This window comes from Carettochelys insculpta, chromosome 27 (assembly GCF_033958435.1).
Source record: "Carettochelys insculpta isolate YL-2023 chromosome 27, ASM3395843v1, whole genome shotgun sequence".
In the NCBI taxonomy this organism is placed as follows: Eukaryota; Metazoa; Chordata; order Testudines; family Carettochelyidae; genus Carettochelys; species Carettochelys insculpta.
Window position 1 is genome coordinate 7,669,413 of NC_134163.1, and position 20,438 is coordinate 7,689,850.

The window sequence follows — 20,438 nt, forward strand, 5'->3', positions numbered from 1 at the left end:
CAGAGAGCTGGGCAGGTACATTTCTAGCCCAGAGCCAGCTGAGCTCTTCCACCATTCTGCATGGAAAGGGGCTGCTCCATTCATCTCATAGCAGAGATACTGCTCTTTCCAGTGACCCTTGAGCTTGACCCCATAGAGCCCTCAGGCAAGTGTGGGAAGGCACTGGCTCAAGCCCAGCCCAGCAGTGCCCCTCCACCTCTTTTCTGGCACCCCAAGAAGGGCTGGGTTAGTGCCACAGCGTAGGAATTGCTTGTTGCTCACACCAGCTCCCAGGCAACTGACCAGAGCTCCAAGGGTGACGGTCTGCCTGTCTTCTCCTTGTGGGGCAGTGTTTCCTGTAATCTTTTCAATCCATGTGTGGAATAATTTTGATGTGCACTGAAGCATGTGGAAATGTGCACCACTAGTAGAAACAAAACCTGTGCTGTGGGCACTCTGCTAATCAGCTGGGCGACTTTTGAATCTGCTCTGAGCAGCCTCGCGAATGCACAACTTACAGGGAGCACAGCATGCAGGGACTACGGCACTCCTTCCCTTTGGTCAGCTGGCTGTGTAATCCCCGCCCACAGCCAACTGACTTTTTGCTCATGCTGTAGAGGCTCCTGCAGAGGTCCTATGTTTGAGTCTGGCTGTCGGGTGGTTACAAGTGGGGGCTTATCAGGGATTTTAATTGAGTCTCTGAAGCTTGGGATGTGGTTCCTCAGCTAAGGGAAGTTTGTAACCTGCACACCTCCTGGGTGTGGTTCACTTACACTGAGAAAGAATGGGTCTCCCTCTGCAGTCTCAGCTGAGAGCCAGATGGCTTTTAGCTCTTGCTGTAGACAGAAGCTCCTACACTAAGTTACAAAGGTCCCAGGTTCAGGTCCACCTGTGGGCGTTTACACCCGGAGAGCTCTTCTCTCCACTGCCCCCAGCACCAGAGAACTCCCCTCTTCTCTGGCCATGGCACTGGAGAACTCCCCTCTCTACTGTCCTCTGCCCGCAGCACTGGAGAAGTCCCATTTCCCCAAAGGAGTTGGTTCCCCCCTCCAGGGAGCAGCCAACACACATTCTCTCTGTCACCCACTCTTCCATGCTAAGGAGCCTCTCCCTTATTATCTGTCTAATATGTGCTAACCCCACTACCCTTTGGGGTCCCAGGTTCCACCTCCTACAAGGGCAGTTCAGTACTGCTGCCTGGGAGAGGGTTTGTGGCTTCCCCCACAGAACACACTGCTCCTACGTAGGGCACTGTAGCAGTGTCACCTGGAGATGAGAGAAGTGGTCTCAAATGGTGTTGACTGTTCCAAGATCTCTGGCTACTTCCTGGCTGCAAAGAAAGCCTGGGCAGAGGGAGCGGAGGGGAGAGGTTGGGAAGTGCTGTCTTGCTGAGGCGAGGTGGGGTCAGGTCCATCCCTAGCAATACTGGTGCCCTGCGTGGCCGACACGGGCAGCCTCCGACAGAAAGTGGCTGCTCCACAGGGGAAGGGAGCAGCGGGGGCAGAAGCTGTGGTGAGAAGGAGCTAGGAGAACTTTCCTTAACTGGATGGACCACGTGCCATTTGCTGCAGTGGTGTCCAGTCCATCTGGTCTGGGAGAGTTGGCCACCCTGGAGCAAGGCAGGCAGCCCCAGGGGAGCATTCAGGAGATACGGGGGGCAGCGTGAGTGCAGACAGGAGGGCTCAGGAGCAGCAGAGTTGTGGCCCAGCAGCTGACCAGAAAGAAGCAAAGCTTTCTAGGAGAAACTGCTGCTTCCCTCCTGCCGCCGGCTGCGTGGCTGCCTCTGCCTCTAGCTCTCACCACCACCTGATGAGCAGGGACTAGGGGCTGCTGGAGCCCATACATAGCATGTAGCTGCCCAGGGCACCATGACATTTGGGGCAATTTGGTGCCCCAAATCTTGTGGTGCCCCATGTGGCTGTGTTTTGCATATGGATAGGGAGAGCCCTGGATGGGGCTGGTGGCCTCAGTTGGCTCTGGGATCTGTTCCCAGGGCTGAGCTCTCTGGTGGCAAACCAGGCAGAGTGGAGGAGGGGAGGTTCCTTTCCTGGGCAGAGAGCACTGGTATGCCTGCTAGCCTCAAACAGATTAGACTAAAAGGTTGCTGCCTTAGGATGCTGAACCATTTCTTTCATTGAATCCCACCTGCTCTGATTATTGTGTTTTTTTGCAGTGGGCACTTCTAATTGAACTGGCTCTGGCAGGTCTTGGGGAGAGGCTGGGTGGTCTGCTAATTAGAGTGACGCCCCTATTGCTCTAGTTCAGGTTCACTCCTATGGGTGCTAGCAGTGATAGGAGGATGAGGGTATACCAGCCACCATCATATGGACCTGCTCTGAGTAAGAAGAGGGGCTCTTTTACTTTAGTGTTCCCATCACAGTGCTAGAGCTCACCAGGGAAAAGCTCCAGAGCTCCCCGGGTGCCCAAGCCTCCGGAAGGCCACAGTTCCTGAGTTTCAGTTTTGGCATTGCTGTAGACTCCTGGGAGACCTTACTTGAGACACGTCCTCTCCTGGTACCTCCTTTCCCCCGCTGTAAAATGGCAATGGTCCTTGTCTGCCTTTGTACAGCGCTTTGAGATGTAAATGGGAAGTCTACCAGCAGCGTGTCATTATAATTCATTGTCCCATTAAAATCCTACAACGAGCCCTTCTTGGTTATTCTGCAGTGTGGGAGAAGGGAGAGGCGCTGGGTGTCTCTCTAGCCTAAAGACCTCACGTGCACTTAGTTCAATATGTAACACAGGTCAAAGCTCTCAGCGATCCCTTCTTGCCCTGTGTCCCTGCATGCTCAGAACCAGCAGCTGGGCCTCTGGCCTTTACTTCCATCCGGACAAGACCACAGACCGGGATTTCACAGCTGAGGGCCCACAGGTTTGCAGGAGTCTTTTGCTGGCTCCCTTTAAGTCTCCATTTATTCCACATACTTCACCCCAGAGGGACTTTCGGGGCTCAGTCGCATGCTTCTTGATGGATTGAATTGCTGCCTCCTTTTGCTCATGTAGCTTGGTACTGGTCCTTTCTTGGAGATGCAGGGCAATGGGTCGGGTCTGGGATTTTGGGGTTTGTACTTGTGCCACAGCCTTGCTTTGGGCTTGGCATGTAACGTGTTGCTGCTGGGGTTGGGCTTGGTGACTGTACAACACAAAGCTACCTCCAGCAAGTGCCTCACTGGTGAGGTACCCAGTGATACGGACAAATGAAGTCTGGCATTCAGTGTGTCACTGCCATGAGAGTATTGTGGGGTGGGGTCAGGGAGAGAAATTGATCCCTCTCATTCACATTGCACCTTTCACAGGCCCTTCAAAGGGGCAAAGACAGCAGCAAACTCCTTGAGATTCTGTGTAAACCTTTCCTTGCAAGTAATGTTCTGAGCCTCTGAGCCATAGCCTGTCCGTCCCGCTCTCTGGACACCCACAGAAATGACCAAATGCTCTGCCTCCAAAGAGGCAGGGCTCGCTCCAGCCTGTGAGCTTTGATACAGAGCACTGAGATGGTTTATGATCAAACTAAGAGTAAGTTTACTTATAAAGAACATGGATTTAAATGGCACAAAGGTAGCACAATAGAGACAGACATGGTTACAGATAAAACAAGTACAACAAGCTTTGTAGAGTCTAAAATGTAACAGATTATGATCCTGGTCACCGGCAGTTTTTCCGCTATAGGCAGTGCTCCTCTGGCAGCCCCAGCCTCAGGGACCCAGCTGGGACTGGGGGAACCCCGGCAGCCCCAACCCCAAGGACCAAGCTGGGACTGGGGGAACCCTGGCAGCTCCAGCCCCAGGAACCCGGCCAGAGGAACCCCAGCAGCCTCAGGGCTGGAAGCCAGCTAGGGCAGAGCTCTGCTGGCAGCTCCAGCTCTGGGGATCTGGCCAGGGCTGGGGGAACTGGGAAGCCCTGGGGGCTGTGAGCTGGCTCTGGTGTGGAGCCCTCTCAGCAGCTTCAGTCATGGGACCCCTGGGGAATGGAGGGGGCGAGGAGCCGGCTGCGTACCGACTCCTCTTTTTTTACAAGACTGTATAGAGTTAGTTCTCACTGTCTTCAACCCACATGGCTGAAGGATCCAAAAGGATTCACAGATTCCAAAAGTGCTGGTCTGTTTATCCCTTAAATGATGGATAATCAAGGGATTCTCTCCCCTTCTTTTTATGGTCCAATAAACCTTTGACAGGAATTCTTCTTAAGTGTATCCCCAGCTGATGAGTTTTTCCCATGCTGCTAATGCTCCAGGAAGCTGGTGCCATGCTGTCTTCCTCACCCTCTGGACAATCTTCTTTTTAAATTGGCTTAATCACTTTGTTTACCTTAGGTGTAGATGTACTTTCATTCTCTTTGGCATCACCTTGCTCAGTTTACAATGGAGATGGAGGCAAATGGACAAAAGAATGTTCCTCTGTGTAGGACAGGGGTGAGCAAACTTTTTACATTGGGCCCCACTTTTCATCCCTTGAATTAGCAGAGCTTCCACGCCGCCCCCCCGTAACTTGTCTGATGTAATCCAAACTGATGAAAATTTTAGTTTTGCTCATATGAAAAAAAAACAAAACCCAACAACCTTTTGGAATGTGCAAGAAAATAAGTTTGTATAATACAAAAATGTTATTAATCAGTATGTAAATGTGAAGACACATACATAAAAAGTCATATATTTAAAAATTTTTTTTTAACAAGATGGTTAAGCCTGAGACCTAGCAGCCGATCATACAGTGCCCCCCTTACAAAATTTCATGCCCTTCCCCGAGGGAGCCTGCCCCCTACTTCACAGGCCCCTGGTCTAGGAGAGACTTGTTCATCAGCTCTGCTTGGATTGTGCTTAGACTAAACACATTAGTAGTGCTTAGTCGAAACACACTCATTTTTCTCCTATGTACATAATACTTTACACACAATTTGTATATATCCCATGTGATGATATTCATGATCTCTGTGTTAGTTTTTATATACTACTTTGCAAGATACTATTTGGATAAATATTACGACAGCAACATGTTACATGTAGTGAGTTTGTCAGGCCTGACCACAGTTGTCGTTACTGACAGTGAATCTTTTGCCAGGGGCAGTGAGACCCCCTGCTATGCTGGTTGTTCTGGGTTTTTGATCCCCCTGAACAACCTCTCTCTTTAAGGTGAAGCAGCTTCGGCCACTGGGGATTTACTTTTCTGGTTAGCAGCTCCCCTGTCCTGGTGGGGAAGAGGAGGAGTAAACAGGTTGAGGCACATTCTCTTCTGTCCCAGGACAACAAATGGAGGTGTGTTGTGTGCACAGAGCAACTGTTTTTCTCTGCCTGTGTTATCTAAGTGCTGCACAAAATTAAAAAGCAGGAGAGAAAAGGAGCATGGATTACAACACAGCCATGTGCCATTATAACTGGGCACCTATTCCTGCCAGCATGCTGTGTATCAGTACGTGCTGGAAAAATCTGGGCAGCTATCCCATAGTGCTGTTTCAAAGTGACTGCAGCTCATGCATACAGACTGGGATCAGAAAGTGCAGAGGAAAGATAATGAAAAGAGAACAGTAATCTGAATATCACTGTCACTGAGACTCTCACAAGCTTTGGCTTGAAAGTTGGGCCAAGATTTGAGATCTGGGGAAGCAGCATTGTCTTTTGGTCAGACTGGTTCATCTCAGTCTAAACTCTGCTTCATTCTCACCTTCTCCACTGGGCCCCTCTCCTGGTGTCCTAGTGCGGGCAGAGAAGAGGGACGCTCACTTCATGGTTACAGCTAGAGGCTGGATTTGAATGTGAATTTGGGCCGCAATGTGCAAAACAGGCAGATCGCATAAACTTTGGCTAAAATCGCTTTTCTTCCAGCCATGTCTAGCTCACCTCAGAATCCGTCTCTCTTCCTCTGTATCGTGGTAGCACCAAGAGTCCCCTTTGAGTGTCCAGGCTCCATTGTGCTCAGCACGGTACCAGCACTGGAGAATAGACAATCCCCACCCCGAAGAGACAGAGTTTTGTGAATTCCGTGTTTTATATCAGAGACTAAACTACAGGGATTATCGTTAAGGCCATTGATTTGCATAAGGCAGTGCAAATTGAGTCTGTTTTCCTAACTTGTATCCAGTGCCTTATCCTCAAAAGCAATGAGGAGTCCTATAGAGGTTGGGGTTCTGTGCATGAAAGATTATGCCCAATTAAATCTGTTAGTCTTTAAGGTGTCCCAGGACTTCTCATTGTTCTTGTGGATACAGACTAGTACGTCTGCCCCCCACCAATCTTTACCTTCAAAAGTACACTTGTTTCTCCAGCAGTGACTCGCCTGCCTTGCTTCCTCTGGGTGTTGCTAGGTTTGGACTGTGCAAATTCTGCTGATCACATCCTGCCGGCAATGTCTGCACCCCAGTCAGTGGAGAAAATTGCTTGGTCCTTTTTTAAAGAATCAGGTCTCTGTAAACTGCCTTCTGAATGGTCGAATCCTGAGGTTAACACCAACTGCCAGAGAGATTTCTGTTTGGCTTTTACCACAGAGCTCACAGAATGCATAAGACTCTGCTGACTACGTAGGTGTCACTCAGTCGTCTGTTGTAGCTGGAGTCATTCTGAGATCCGGAGAAGCAGGGCAGCTCAGTGAAATAAAACTTCAGTTTGTGAAATGGATTACGTAACAGGCCTCTCCCCGCTTGCATTGTCTGCAAAGCTCTTGGCCCTTCAAATGCTTGTGGACCTGGGCATGTGTTCATGCTTCTTGTGAAATTTATAGTGTTATCCTCGGATTGTATCTTAGCTTCCACCCTGGGCTGCAGGGGACCCACGGCGCACCAGAGCCTGCTCATTGCAGCTGCAGAATTCTGGGTGAGAAAGGAATTGCTGACCCCTCTTGTAGCAGCAGGTATGTTAGAGTTCTGCGAGGCATTTTGAATGGACTTATTTCTGAATCTTCCTTGACTCCTCAGGGAGCTTCTTGTGCTAGGAAGAAGCTGTGTCTGTTCTGTGGTACTTGTGGAAGAGGCTCCTCTCCAGTGGGGTTGGCAGAATTGCAGTGATTTCCTTGCTGTAGAGACAATTGAACGTTGTGCCCCAGAGTCATTCTTGTGCTGTTTTTCTCTCTCCAAATAGATCTGCTCTTGGAATGAGCCTGGGGAAGCTCTGTGGCCTGTGCTGTCTATGGGTTTGGTAGAGCTCCATTTGTTTCTGATTTTGACAATATGGATTGTTATCTTTTTAATATATTTCATTTTAACTCTTTTTATTTGTGCAACGGCTGGAAATAAGGGGCCAGGGCTGGGCTTAGGACAGTTCTGACAGCTTAGGACAGCATTTCTTAAACTTTTTGAGATCATGGAACACCAAACAATAATATTTTTATGTGGAAAGTTTGAAAATGTTCTTCAAAAAAATTGTTGTCAGACGTCCTCCCCCCCCAAAAAAAAACAAAAACAAAAAGCCCCCCCGCCCCCCGAATAGAAACATACACAGCAAAACCAAAATAAAATAATTTAATCGGATCCCATAGTAGTAAAGAAGTAACATTTGGTTCTGGTTTTAATAACAGAAAATGTAGACCATCAGTGTATGGTATCAAAAAAGTGTCAAATGCTCACGGCACACCTATGAGTTGTTCATGAACACTTGTGTTCCACGGAACATAGTTTAAGAAACACTAGCTTAGGGGAATCCCAGTGTTAAGAGCTGGGCTCCTGAGGGCTCCCTGCATAGGGCAGGGGCCTAGGAAAACCAGGCATGGGATGCCAAGGGGGCTGCAGAGCAGAGCCCCCAGCCAGGGCTGCAAGGAGAATGAGATCTTGCCCATAGGGAGCGATCCTGTTCCTCGACAGCTCCTGCCCAGGGATGGTTTCCATGCCTGTGACTGGTGAGTGAGCAGGGCCATCACATTGGAGCTGCCTGGTCACAAGACCCTGCTACACTGGATCTGTGAAGTCACAAGGGTGTAGGGAAGCCAGTAATCTTGAAAGGGCAGAGCAAGTAGGAAGAGTCCCTGCTGTGGAGGAGGCCTCTCTGCTGCTGAACAGGACAGAGCCACTCAGCAGTGGGAGTGAGGGGAGCTCTTCCTCTTAATCCTGGCTGCAAGTTCCTGCTTTGCTGGGCCAGGCTGCAGCCATCCTTGCATTTTGCACCTGTGGAGATTGGGTGCCACTGGCCCTGCAGCAACACAGGGGGGCTTTGCAGCTTTCAGAGTGAGGGCTGGGGCTGTGAAAATTGAACCAGGGACACTGGATCACTGCAGACCCACAGCATGGGCGGGCGGGGAAGGAGGGCGGCAGTCCTGTCCACTGTTACTGGGCAAGAATTCTTTTGTTGATTACAGTCACGGGAAAGCGATGTTTATGGACATCTGTCAATTAAAATCCAATCCTGCCAAGCCTACTTCTTTGGGGGCTTGGACAAGAGGATCACAGTGTTCCTGGCTGGACTTGCAAACTCGGGATCTGTGCTGGTTCCTGGACCAATAGCACGCCTCGGAGAGGTGACTGTTCTGCACTGTAGCTTTGAAACTAGTCTGAATCTAAGTCATTCAGCACCCACACTGGTAGATCCCAAAATGCTGTTCAGCCTGGGGCTTTCCAGAACAGCTTCCCAGTCAGCCTGAGCAGCGCTGGCTGGAGGGCTGGGGAGCACTGACAAGGGGAGGGCGATGATATGCTACCTTCTCTTTCTCCACTCTGCTTTTCCTTCCTAGCTTCTAGTGTCTCCTGGATCAGGGGCTCGATCTGATTATGAGTGAGCAGCAGAGCCGTGTGAACAGCCTCTTCCTGAAGGAGGGGTCTGCCAAGAGGCTCAGCTCCAACAGCCAGGTGCAGCGCTTCCGACAGGCAGTGCAGGAGCGGGCAGCACGGGCCAAGAAGCGGATGTACAGCATCACCAAAGACAGTGCCAAGGGCTTTCTCCGGAGAAATGCCTTCGTCCTCTTCACCATCACGGCTGTGCTACTAGGTAGGGAGCAGGGGCGCGCAGGGCAGCGCTGTGCTGCACAGAGAGATTCATTAAGCCAACCCAAAGGGTGATTACAGAAGTGCGCGGGGGAAATGGGGCTCTGCCACAAGCACACTCTGTGCCCTTGGGCAAGTCCCTTCATGGCTCGGTGCCTCCATTATCCGTTACACTACAGGAGCGTCCACAGACCCCATGACGGAGCAGGGCCCTGCTGTACGGCACGCGGTTCCCTCCTGGAATGGCAAGCCAGGCGTTGCCCCACAGACCTGACGCTCTTCGGCCAGCTCTGCGCTAGGCATGGTGGCTGATGTGAGCACGCTGGGCAGGAAGGTTTCTCTACAACATTAAATGCTCCTTTAGCTGCAGTTATTCCATCAAAGAGGCCCTTTGGCTGGAATTGATCGTGTTGCTGGGGAAATGCAGCGCGTTATTAGCTGCTCCATGCTGCCTCTCCTCTCAGAGGGTTTGCTGCCCTGGAAAAGTAAGGGTGAGATGAAAGTCTCAGGCACAAGGCCCTGCTGCCTATGTGCCAAGGAGCCCTGGCGTCAGCTCATAACAGCCAGCTCAGAAGGGAACCCTAACTTCTGCAGAACAAGGCTCCCCGAGAGCTTTGCAAACATGCAACGAGCCTCCCATCCCCCCGGGGCAAGTCTCCTTAACCACGCTGCCCATGGAGGAAACTGAGGCAGCGCGTGGTCCTGTGACTCTGCCAGGACATGGTAGAAACTCTGTCACTTGGATCCTTTGGCTCAAAACAGGACAAAGACTGACTTTGGCTCAGCACTTCAGCTGGCTCTCTGCAGGCTCACGGGATGACATCTCTGGCCTGTGCGTTGCAGGTCAGCTAGAACTGTTTGCACGGGTGAGCTGCATGGTGGGAAATCCAGCATGAGAGAAGTAGCCAAGTTAGTCTGTAGCTTCAAAAGCAACAGGAAGTCCTGTGGCACCTTATAGACTAACATATTGTGGAGCATAAGCTTTTGTGGGCAAAGCGAGTCTTTGCCCACGAAAGCTTATGCTCCAAAATGTCTGCAAGTCTGTAAGATGCCACAGGACTTCTTGTTATGCTTGGAAATGCAACCCCAGGAGTGCATCAGGGACGTTTAGAGCTGTGCTCTTCCCCCTTTGCGGAGGGCTGGCTGGTTCCCTCCCACACCCTCCTGGTGTGGCTCCTCTTTACCAGGGAGGGCCCCTGGAATTCCTACCCTTGGGCAAGGGCCATTCTCCAAGCCTGGAACGTTCCTTGTTCCTCAGGCAATGGCTCACAGGAGAGGCTGTGTTTAACCCTTTGATTGCACAAATTCAGCCCCCCCCCCCCCCCCCCCCCCCGCCAAGTCAGTCTCTCATTTCTGCTTTTAGTTTAGATGGGGTGGGAGCCCAGAACCTGATATCCACCAAGTTGGCTTGGAGCTCTCAGCCTCAGCTCAGAGCAAGAGCTGTGTTGCCCATGGCTGCACTAGGAAGCAAGAGGAAGCAGAGGAGGAGGAGGTGCCTCTCGTCCCTGTAGCCTCCCATAAGGAGCTAAAAGGCAGCTCAGCTGAGGAAACGGGACCCCACTTTTTGGGGGAAGTAATGGAGGGAACTGGGGGGACCCTGTCAAGCTTGGGGAGCTGGCTGGAGGCTCTGCTCCCATGGGGGGACACCCTGTAGTGCTGAACTCGTGAGGGAGGCTCATTGGGTTTGGCACCCCAGCACTTTCAGGCTGTGTTGCCCATTGCGGCTAGGGTCCCAGCTGCACCACGTCTCCAGAGGGCTTGTACCATGACGCTAACGGTATCCCCACATCTCTGCAAGAGCCAGCATGACTGAAGGACCTCCTGGTTCTGTGCCATTGCAGGGGGAGGGCCAGGAGCCCACCAAAGGTCCTACATGCATGGTGGTGGATGGGCCCAGGAGGGAGGACAAATAGACTGCAGGTGGCATTGTACACGTGGGGAACGGTTCGCAGGGGAGGCCAATCTCTCATTAAAGATTAGCTCATGTGATGAAACCTCCTGGAAGAGATCCAGCCAAAACTGGCAGCCCTAGGCTAGCAGAGACAGGTCCAGTACCTGCCCTAGACGCAGTGTGTGAGTGAGCAGCAGGGCCCGCCCTTGGGCCAGTGTGCCTGGGGAAGGCAGCAGGGCAGGATCCGCAACCCACACCGCAGGTGCTGTTGCTTTAGGTAGGATTTAAAGGTATTGCTGGGGCAGACACCATCTTGTTTCCCTTCTTTCCCAGGGATCGTTTTGGCCTTTGCCCTCCGACCCTACAAGATGACCTATCGCCAGATCAAGTATTTCTCCTTCCCAGGAGAGCTGTTGATGCGGATGCTCCAGATGCTGGTTCTTCCTCTCATTGTCTCCAGCCTGGTCACAGGTGAGGAATTTTCCTGCTGCTGGCAGCCGTCAGCATCCTACAGGCCATGGCAGCGCCCTGCCAAGGCACTGCCAGCCACAGACTCAGCTCTCGCTATAGTGGCTGCAGGTCCCTCACTGACCAAGGCTGTGGCTGTGCCCAGTGGGGCTGACTCATCTGTCCTCTGCCTGGCTTGGAGTGGAGGTCAGGGGAGCAGGAGGTCTCAGGCCTTTCTGGGAAGCGGGAGGAGGAAGCATGATGGTCCTTCCAGCCCCCAGTGCTGAGACCCCATGATCCAGGCCTTTCAGGTACATAGAGAAGGTGGCAGAGAGGGGCTGGGCGGGATTCATTTACCTTCATAAGCTTCCAGCATCAGGAGGACGTGCCCACAACCAAAGTGTGTGTGGACATTGCAGGGTCGCAGTGAATCTGAGATAATGGGGGTGGGGGGGACATGATAGCGGTTTTCAGGTATCTAAAAGGGTGTTACAAAGGGATAAAAGGGATAGGAGGGATAAAACTTGTTCTTCTTGGCCTCTGAGGATAGAACAAGAAGCAATGGGCTTAAACTGTAGCAAGGGAGGTTTAGGCTGGACATTAGGAAAAAGTTCCTAACTGACAGGGTGGTCAAACACTGGAATAAATTGCCAAGGGAGGTTGTGGAATCTCCATCTCTGGAGATATTTAAGAACAGGTCAGATAAATGTCTATCAGGGATGGTCTAGACAGTACTTGGTCCTGCCATGAGGGCAGGGGGCTCAACTCGATGACCTCTCAAGGTCCCTTCCAGTCCTAGTATTCTATGATTGTATGATTCTAGTATTCTATGAAAACTGGTTGTCCATAGGCTGTTCAGAGGGGCCTCTCTTTCCCTCTTACTAACAGCAGCCATTCCAGGCCCCTACCTCTTCCTGCAGCCAGGCCTCGCCCCCCATCCCATATCTCCTTGCATATCAAAACCTGCCTTACGCCCCGACATCTCCAAGCTTCCACTGCAGGCGACTAGTTCCTTCTTCAGTCGGTAGTCCCTGCACTCCCACGGGCTTTTTCCTCATCTTGCATCCCTGTAGAGCCCCACAGTCTGCTTCCTGCATCTCACATTCCCTTACATCCTCGAAGCCTCCCTTCAGGATTTCCCTTTAAGAGCTCTTACCTTTGTTCTGTGTGTGGCTGCCCAGGCATGGCCTCGCTGGATGGCAAAGCCTCTGGGAAGATGGGGATGCGGGCTGTAGTCTACTACATGGTGACCACCATCATAGCAGTCTTCATCGGCATCCTCATGGTGATCATCATTCATCCAGGCAAAGGGTCCAAGGAGAAGCTGCACCGAGAAGGCAAAATTGAGCAGGTGCATACAACTGATGCCTTCATGGACCTGGTCAGGTGAGTGAATATGTTAGTGTGTAGTAGGAACATGCCCCTGCGGTAAGGTCACCATCTGCACTGAAAGGCATTTAAACCCCTGCGCTGCTCTGCACATGGAGACCAGTCCCTGAATAAGCTATGAAAGCAGAGACGTCCAGCTGATGACGGGTCTTACTGGCTTGTTCAGAGGCAGGCTGCCTGACAGAGCTGCTGCCTGTGGTAAAGTGCAAGACACTCTGTTGTCTGAGGTATATTAATTACACTGATTATTTAAGAATTACTAATTTATGCTCTGAGGGTTGGTGGATTCTTTTCCCAGGATCAGACCCTGTGTTACTAAAACTCCTGTGAGGTCGGGAACCCTGCCATGGTTACAACTCTGACAGTTAAAAAAGACATTTTGAATTTGCAGTAGTTTTATTAAAACAATTAGTAAATTCATAAACACACCAACCCAGAAGGGAAGGTAGAAATAACATAGAATCACTGACTCGTACGGTTGGAAGAGACCTCAGGAGATCATGGAGTCCAACCCCCTGCTGAAAGCAGAACCAGACCCGACTAAATCATCCCAGCCAGGGCTTTGTCTAGGTAGCCCATTTCAGAGTTTCACCACTCTCCCGGTGAAATAGTTTTTCCTAATATCCAGCCTAGACCTCACCCATTGTAACTTGAAACCATTGCTCCTGTTCTGTCACTCCTGAGAACAGCCTTTCTCCAGCCTCTTTAGAACCCCCCGCTTCAGGTAGTTGAAGGCTGCTCTCAAATCCTCCCTCAGGCTTCTCTTCTCTAGACTAAATAAGCCCAGATCCCTCTGCCTCTCCCCATAAGTCATGTGCCCCAGCCTGCAAATCATTTTTGTCACCCTCCACTGGACTCTCCAGTACATCCACATCCTTCCTGTAATGGGGGACCCAGAACTGGATTCAGTATTCCCAGATGCAGCCTCACCAGTGCCAAATAAAGGGGAATAATCTCCCCCATAGATATGCTGTCGGTGCTCCTATTAATGCACGCCAGTCTGCCATTAGCTTTCTTGGCAACAAGGGCATACACTGGACTCATATCCAACTTCTCATCCACTGTAATCCCCAGATCCTTTTCTGCAGAACTGCTGTTTAGCCAGTTGGTCCCTAGCTTGTAGCGGTGCTTGGAATTCCTCCACACTACATGCAGGACTCTGCCCTTGTCCTTGTTGAACCTCATGAGATTTCTTTTGGCCCAATCCTCTGATTTGGCTAGGTCTCCTGGACCCTATCCCTACCCTCCACCATAATTATCTCTCCTCTTAGTTTAGTATCCTCAGCAAATGGCTGAGTATGCATTCCATCCCCTCGTCCAGGTCATTAATAAAGATGTTGAACAGAACTTGCCACAAAACCAACCCTTGGAGAACTCTGCTTAATACCTGCTGCCAACCAAATAAAGAGCCCTACATGTTAAGCCTGAAGATCACCAGCTTTCTATCCACCTTACAGTCCATTTATCCAATCCATGCTTCTTTAACTTGCTGGCAAGGATAGCATGGAGATCATATCAAAAGATTTGCTAAAATCAAGTTATTTTATGTTCTCTTACTTCCCTATATCCACAGAGCCAGTTACCTGTTAGAGAAGGCAATCTGGTTGGTCAGGCACGACTTGCCCTTGGTGAATCTGTTTTCCAAATAGTTCTTAACCTGTTCTTTCTCCACGGAGGGCTGCCCACCTCCTTCCCACACTGCGCTGCCTAATGCAGCATTCTGGGAGCCGACCTTCCCTGTGAGTACTTCAGCTTTTTCCACGTCATCTGTCACCAGGGTACCTCCTTCCTCCAAGAAGGGTCTCACACCGTTTAATTTATCAGTTTGTTTCGAAAGCGCCCAAACCGACCCTGTAACAGGGTGTGGGACTTAGCCCTGCAGCACCTCCTGCCGGTCACGCTGGGGATCAGCTCTTCTCCTCAGCAGGGGGGCTTCTCCTGGCCAGTGTGCTGCCCACTGTCTTTCTGCTCTGTCTCTGCACTCTGTTCTGGACCCACCTCGCTCTGTGGACCATGGCAGCCTATTCTGGACACTGTGCTCTGGCAGTGCCGTCCATGCCGATCTCTTGCCCCCCTTCCGGGGGGTATCAGCAGTCCTGCACCTGCCACTGTGACCAGCTGCAGTCAGGGCCTAGCCCCTCACCTCAGGGTGGGTTGGAGTCTATAAAGGCCATGCCTCAGTGTGGCTAGATGCCATGCAAGGGGGAATGGGGGCCCAGGCCCGCCCACTACTCTGGGTCCTGGCCCAAGGACCCTCTGACGACAGCCTTGTCATGCCTTCCTTCTGTCCCCCTCTAACTGCCTCTTGCTCCTGGGGCGACTGATCAGGCCTCGGGCTGGAGCCTCTCTCCCGCTCCCTTGAGCCTGCCCAGCACTGCTCTCTCCAGGTGCTTCCTCTCTTACTGGGAGCTCGCCCTGCACCTTCCCTTGTCAGACCCCCAACTGCCTCCCGTCTGCTGAGCAGCTCATTAAATACAGAGCTGCCCCAGCACCACTCTCATTGGCTACTTATAAGCCCTTTCCTGACTGGTCAGAGCTCTGTGCGGACTCTCTACAGCTTGCTTTTCAGCTGGAGCAGGGCAGCCGCCCCATGATGGACACCTTAGTATGGGACAGTTCCTAAACTTGTCACCTAACATGGATGGCTCGTGTGTGAGGATCAGCCCTATGTCTTTTGCAGTCAAGACTGATGCAAAGAATTCACTTATCTTCTCTGTAATGGCTTGGTTTTCCTCGAGTGCTTCCTTAGCACCTTCATCAGTCAGTGGCTGCACTGACTGTTTGGCAGACTTTGTGCCTCTGATGTGCTCTTATTTGAAGCCCACAACCAGCTGTCCTTTAAATTTGTGTTTGGATGGCCTACTTGTACTTTTATAGTTGACTTGCCAGAGTTTGTGTTCATTTCTCTTTTCCTCAGTAGGTTATGACCCCAATTTTTAAAAGATGTCTGTCTCTGATCACCTCTTTTGCTCTCTTATTTAGCCATGGTGGCATGTTTTGGTCCACTTTCTATTTTTTTTTTTTTAATTTAGAGTTGCAGTAGTCAGATGGCACCGTTGGGGTGTCCTGACAGGTCTCCTGTTCTGTCAGTGATGGTAGCCATTTGGCTACATGTTTGGTCCCTCTGTGTGTGGTGTTGGCTTGCTCAAGAAGCTACCACAGCAGACTCCAAGAGAGCCCCCCCTAAGACCACCAGATCCCATTAGGCTCAAAGAACCAGGTCAGGTTTATTGTAAACGAAGCACAGTAATAGGTCCCCCAAATCAAATGTGTACAGCTAGGCTAAGAATTTGCATCCATGACAACGGACACAACTCAGTCAGTGACATGAGGTCAGAGCAAGACAACTGTTTGGGGTACACTTTTATACACAGGTACAAGCAAGTTTACATATCACTGCTGCCGTGTCAGGTTGCCACCTCCTGTTGCTTAGTTACTGCTCTTTACCTCGTACATGCGGGTTCAATCTCTATCTATCACAATGTCAGTTTGGACCCTGCCCTGAACTGGGATTACAGCAGTCCCTTGAGTTACGTGCACCCTCGAATTTTGCATAAGTCGGGGGCGACTTTTTTTCCCTGGCAGAACACACATTCTGCAGCTGAGGAAGCAGCAGGAGCACCTGGAGCTCCTTCTGAAAGGTAAGTCCTGGGGTTGGCAGGGGCAGCTGGGGAGGGTTAAGCCTCGCATGGGCTGGGGCTGTGGGAGTGGGGGTGGGTGGGTTAGGGCTGTGTTGGGGTGGAGTTGAGCTGGGGCCACTCGGTCCTGCAGGGGGTTGAGCCGGAGCCACGTTGGGGGGTGGAGGGTGTGAGCTGAAGGCGTGCGTGCGGTGGGAGGGGTGAGCCAGACCTGTGCTCATGGGTGGGGAGGGAGAGCCGGAACTGCATGTGAGCGGTGTGGGGCTGAGTGGGGGTGTTTGAACCGGGGCCGTGCCGGGCTGCGGGGTTGAGACAGGGCTGGGGGGAGCGTGATTTTGTGTCGCGCTTGCCTCACAATGCAAGTTAAGTGCAACTCAGAGCCGTGCATTTCAAGGGATTACTGTATATGTCTGTTATTTGTGGGCAATGTTGACACCAAGATGTTTTTTCATGAGGTGTTCTGTTACCACTGCTCTGGAAGGTACTCCCAGTTTGTGGCTTGCACCTTTTGGTGTTTTATACCACTAGCCCTGTTTGTACCAGATTCTGTTAGCAAAGCCTGACTCTCGCTCACAGCTTTAGCATTAGCAAAGTCTTGACCATTATGGCTTGGGCTGTGGCCCTCATAGCAGGCACGTGCATGTAGGCAGAACTCATCTCGCAGGCAGCAGTGAAAGCTGCACAGCTTGGAACACTTAAAACTGGACTGTGCCAGAGAATGGGCCTCTGGGAACATTCCTGCTCTGGCCACAGGGAGATGGAGAGGATGGTCTAATAGGGTTTTTTTCCTTCTCTCACTTGGCTGATCCTAGGACACTGGGTAGCCACAGTTGCGTAAAACCTAATTCACACAGATAAGCCTCCCAAGGCTGTCCCATGGGAGCACAGCCATGTTTTCATAATGCAAGTCCAGAGACAGGGAAATTTGTCACTTGGAGGTATGTGGAAAAGTGCTGAAGAACCTGAAAGGAGACTTGCTGCTGTTGGCACTGAGTTCTTACTAACCTTGACTGTCTTGCCTAGAGCCAGTGCTTAACCATGAGAATCAGGCTGGACCTCCTGACCTGGCTCTCAGCTAGATGGTAACGCAACTTTCTCCTTGTTTTTTTCTCCTGCAGGAACATGTTCCCACCGAACCTAGTTGAAGCTTGCTTCAAACAGGTATGGACACCAGTTTCCCTGGCCTGCTTCCGCCTGCCCAGCACTCTGTGTTGTGCTTTATGCTTCTGCACAATAGACTACTTCCTGAATTGCCCCCTTCTGGAGAAGCAGCCCAGGGCCATCTTTGCACCTCCCAGCATGCAGTGCTTCAGTGACCGCTGCCGCCACCAATACAAATGAGATCAGCTCCCAGGCAGCCTTACCCCTTTGTCTGTAGATTGGTCAGCAGCCTGGAATTGCTGGAACACAAACTGCTCTGGCCACTATCTGTCCTACTCTTGGCTTGCTCCTCTCTAGGGCTTGTCCGGGGCAATGTGGGGCCCTGTATGCCAGCTCTGTGCTGTCTGTGAACTAGGGGAGCTCCCTGGGGGCTGCTCCCCTACCTCTTTAAAGCACCTGTGCACTCAGGAGCAGTATAAAGGGTCCATAGCAGGAGCCTGTTTATCTGGCCCAATGGTGCCATTTGGGTGTAAAGTGACAACAAATGGGATGCCCCACTCCAACTGCTTGCCATTGCGTTATCCCCAGGTGAGCTGTAGAAGAGCCTTCTTTCCCTGAGGGTAAGTAGCACAGCATCTGGGTTACATGGTGAGCGGGTCCCATTCAGACGAAATGGGTTGTAATACTGTCAAATGCAAAGTCAGATGTCTAGGAACAGGAATGCAGGCCACGCCTCTGGAACAGGGGGCCTGATCTTGGATCCAGGGGTCATAGTAGACAAGCACCAGAACCTAAGCTTCTTGTGCAAAGCTGTGGCAGGGATGACTCATGCGACCCTTGGGTGGGATAAATGGATGCAGTGAATTGGAGCAGGGAGATGTTTCCATCTCTGTAACCAGCAGTGGGGAATGCTGCATCCCGTTTTGGGACTTACATTTGAAAAAGGGTGTTTTGAGAGTCTGGAACAAATGATTTGAGCCCGCAGAAGATGTTTAACAGTAAGAGACTTAAGAATTTTGAGCAGCTACCTAAGGAAATGGTGAATTCTCCTTGTTTAATTGTCTTCAGATCCAAAGCAGAGGCTTCCTGGAAGTTCTGCATTGGCTAAACCCAAGTTATTGCTCTTAACACAGAAGAAACTGGGGGTGTGTCTACACAGTAAAGTTATTTAGAAATAACAGCCACCCTTTCGAAATAACTGTGTCTACACAACGCACCCGCTATTTCGAAATAGAGGTTGGCTTATTTTAGAATTGGTAAACCTCATTTCACAAGGAATAGTGCATATTTCAGAAGAGGTGTTTTGTAATAGAGGCTGTGTAGACAGGGGCCGTGTCTACACTTATGAAAAAGTTGGAAATGGCCATGCTAATGGCCAAATCAAAGAATACTAACGAGGCGCTGAAATGAATATTCAGTGCCTCATTAGCATGCCGCTGGCCGCAGCACTTCAAAAGTCCCACCTTTTGCTCGCCCTTTTCAAAAGGACCCTGCAAACATCAGCTGATAGGAATAAGGGGATTTTGATGAGTGCAGGGTCCTTTCGAAAAGGACCCCAGTGTAAATGAGCCATGGGTGAGCAAAACACGACACTTTTGGAATAATTACTCCAGAATAAGTTATTTCTGACTAACTCTTTAGTGTAGACATACCCTGAGTGAATATAAGGGCTTGTGCTATACAGGAAGTGAGGCCCAATGATTTGAGGGTCCCTTCTAGCCTTACCTGGTAGATTCTAGACACCTGTGAATCCTTGCATTGAGCCAAGGAATTAGGCAGGCCCAAGCAGTTATCAGTTAAGTCCCTGGGAGTTCAGTTCAATTCTTTGCCTCTTTCTAGCTCTGGCACTAAATGTTGCTCAGCAGCTGTGGAGAGGTGCAGGGTTATTGTTCAGAGGCTTGTGGGCACAGCTCATAATTGTGTATCATTTCAGTACAAGACACAGTACAGCACCAGGGTCTTCACCAGAACCATCCTCCACAGCAGCAATATCACCGCTGGGACCACTGCCAACCTGCAGGTTTCTGTGCCCGAGAATGTCACTGGCACCCTAGAGAACGTCACACGAATCCCTGGGAGCCTTCAGGAAGTGCTGAGCTTTGAGGAGACCATTCCCGTCCCTGGCTCGGCCAATGGAGTGAATGCACTGGGGCTGGTGGTGTTCTCCGTGTGCTTTGGCCTGGTGATTGGCAGCATGCAGCAGAAGGGACGGGCCCTGCAGGAGTTCTTCAACTGCCTCAATGAAGCTATCATGAGACTGGTGGCCATTATCATCTGGTGAGGAGCGGGGTGGGTGGGGCAAGGAGATCTGATGAGAGATGGGAGGGAGTTTTAAAGGTGACGTGCACAGGGAAAAGAAATGGAGAAGGAGGGAGAAGCCTGGATAAGATTTTCATTCACAAGTGGGAGCTGGGTTTTGTTTGTTTGTTGTTATATCAGGGAGCCAGCACATGCCTGCCTTGACGCTGCTTGAGGCCTCCTTAGAGGACCAGAGAGCTGCTGTTGGGGGGTCCCATAGCTGTTACCATATGGGGCAGGCTGCGAGCGTGAAACACACAACTTTCCTCCTACCTCTGTTCCAGGTGTTTTCGTTAATGGTGAACGGTGTTGGGCCAGGTACCAAACCTTTCTGGAAATATCCCCATTTAATGAATTCCCCATTGACAGCTACTCTCTGAGATTGTCATAAGAACATAAGAATGGCCATACTGGATCAGACCAAAGGTCCATCCAGCCCAGCATCCCATCTGCCGATGGTGGCCAATGCCAGGTGCCCCAGAGAAGGAGAACAGAAGACAATGATCAAGTGATTTATCTCCTGCCATCCATCTCCTGCCCTTGTTCTGAAGGCTAGGGGCACCATACTTTATCCCTGGCTAATAGCCATTTATGGACCTAACCTGCAAAAATTTATCAAGCTCTTTTTTAAACCCTAATAGAGTCCTGGCCTTCACAGCCTCCTCGGGCAAGGAGTTCCACAGGGTGACTGTGCGCTGTGTGAAGAAAAATTTCCTTTTATTAGTTTTGAACCTACTACCCATCAATTTCATTTGGTGTCCCCTAGTTCTTGTATTATGGGAAAAGGTAAATAATTTTTC

At 50.9% G+C, this 20,438-nt stretch overlaps 1 protein-coding gene across 1 annotated transcript in view; it reads left to right on the forward strand.

Moving 5' to 3' along the window:
* Window positions 1–20,438, forward strand: part of LOC142002177 (excitatory amino acid transporter 1-like) — a 59,935-nt gene that overhangs the window by 18,913 nt on the left and 20,584 nt on the right. The window contains exons 3-7 of the mRNA XM_074978065.1: window positions 8,625–8,878; window positions 11,099–11,236; window positions 12,394–12,598; window positions 17,358–17,400; window positions 19,274–19,617. Of these exons, the coding sequence (XP_074834166.1) occupies window positions 8,662–8,878; window positions 11,099–11,236; window positions 12,394–12,598; window positions 17,358–17,400; window positions 19,274–19,617 (947 nt within the window). The 5' untranslated portion in view covers window positions 8,625–8,661. The remainder of the gene's footprint in view (window positions 1–8,624; window positions 8,879–11,098; window positions 11,237–12,393; window positions 12,599–17,357; window positions 17,401–19,273; window positions 19,618–20,438) is intronic.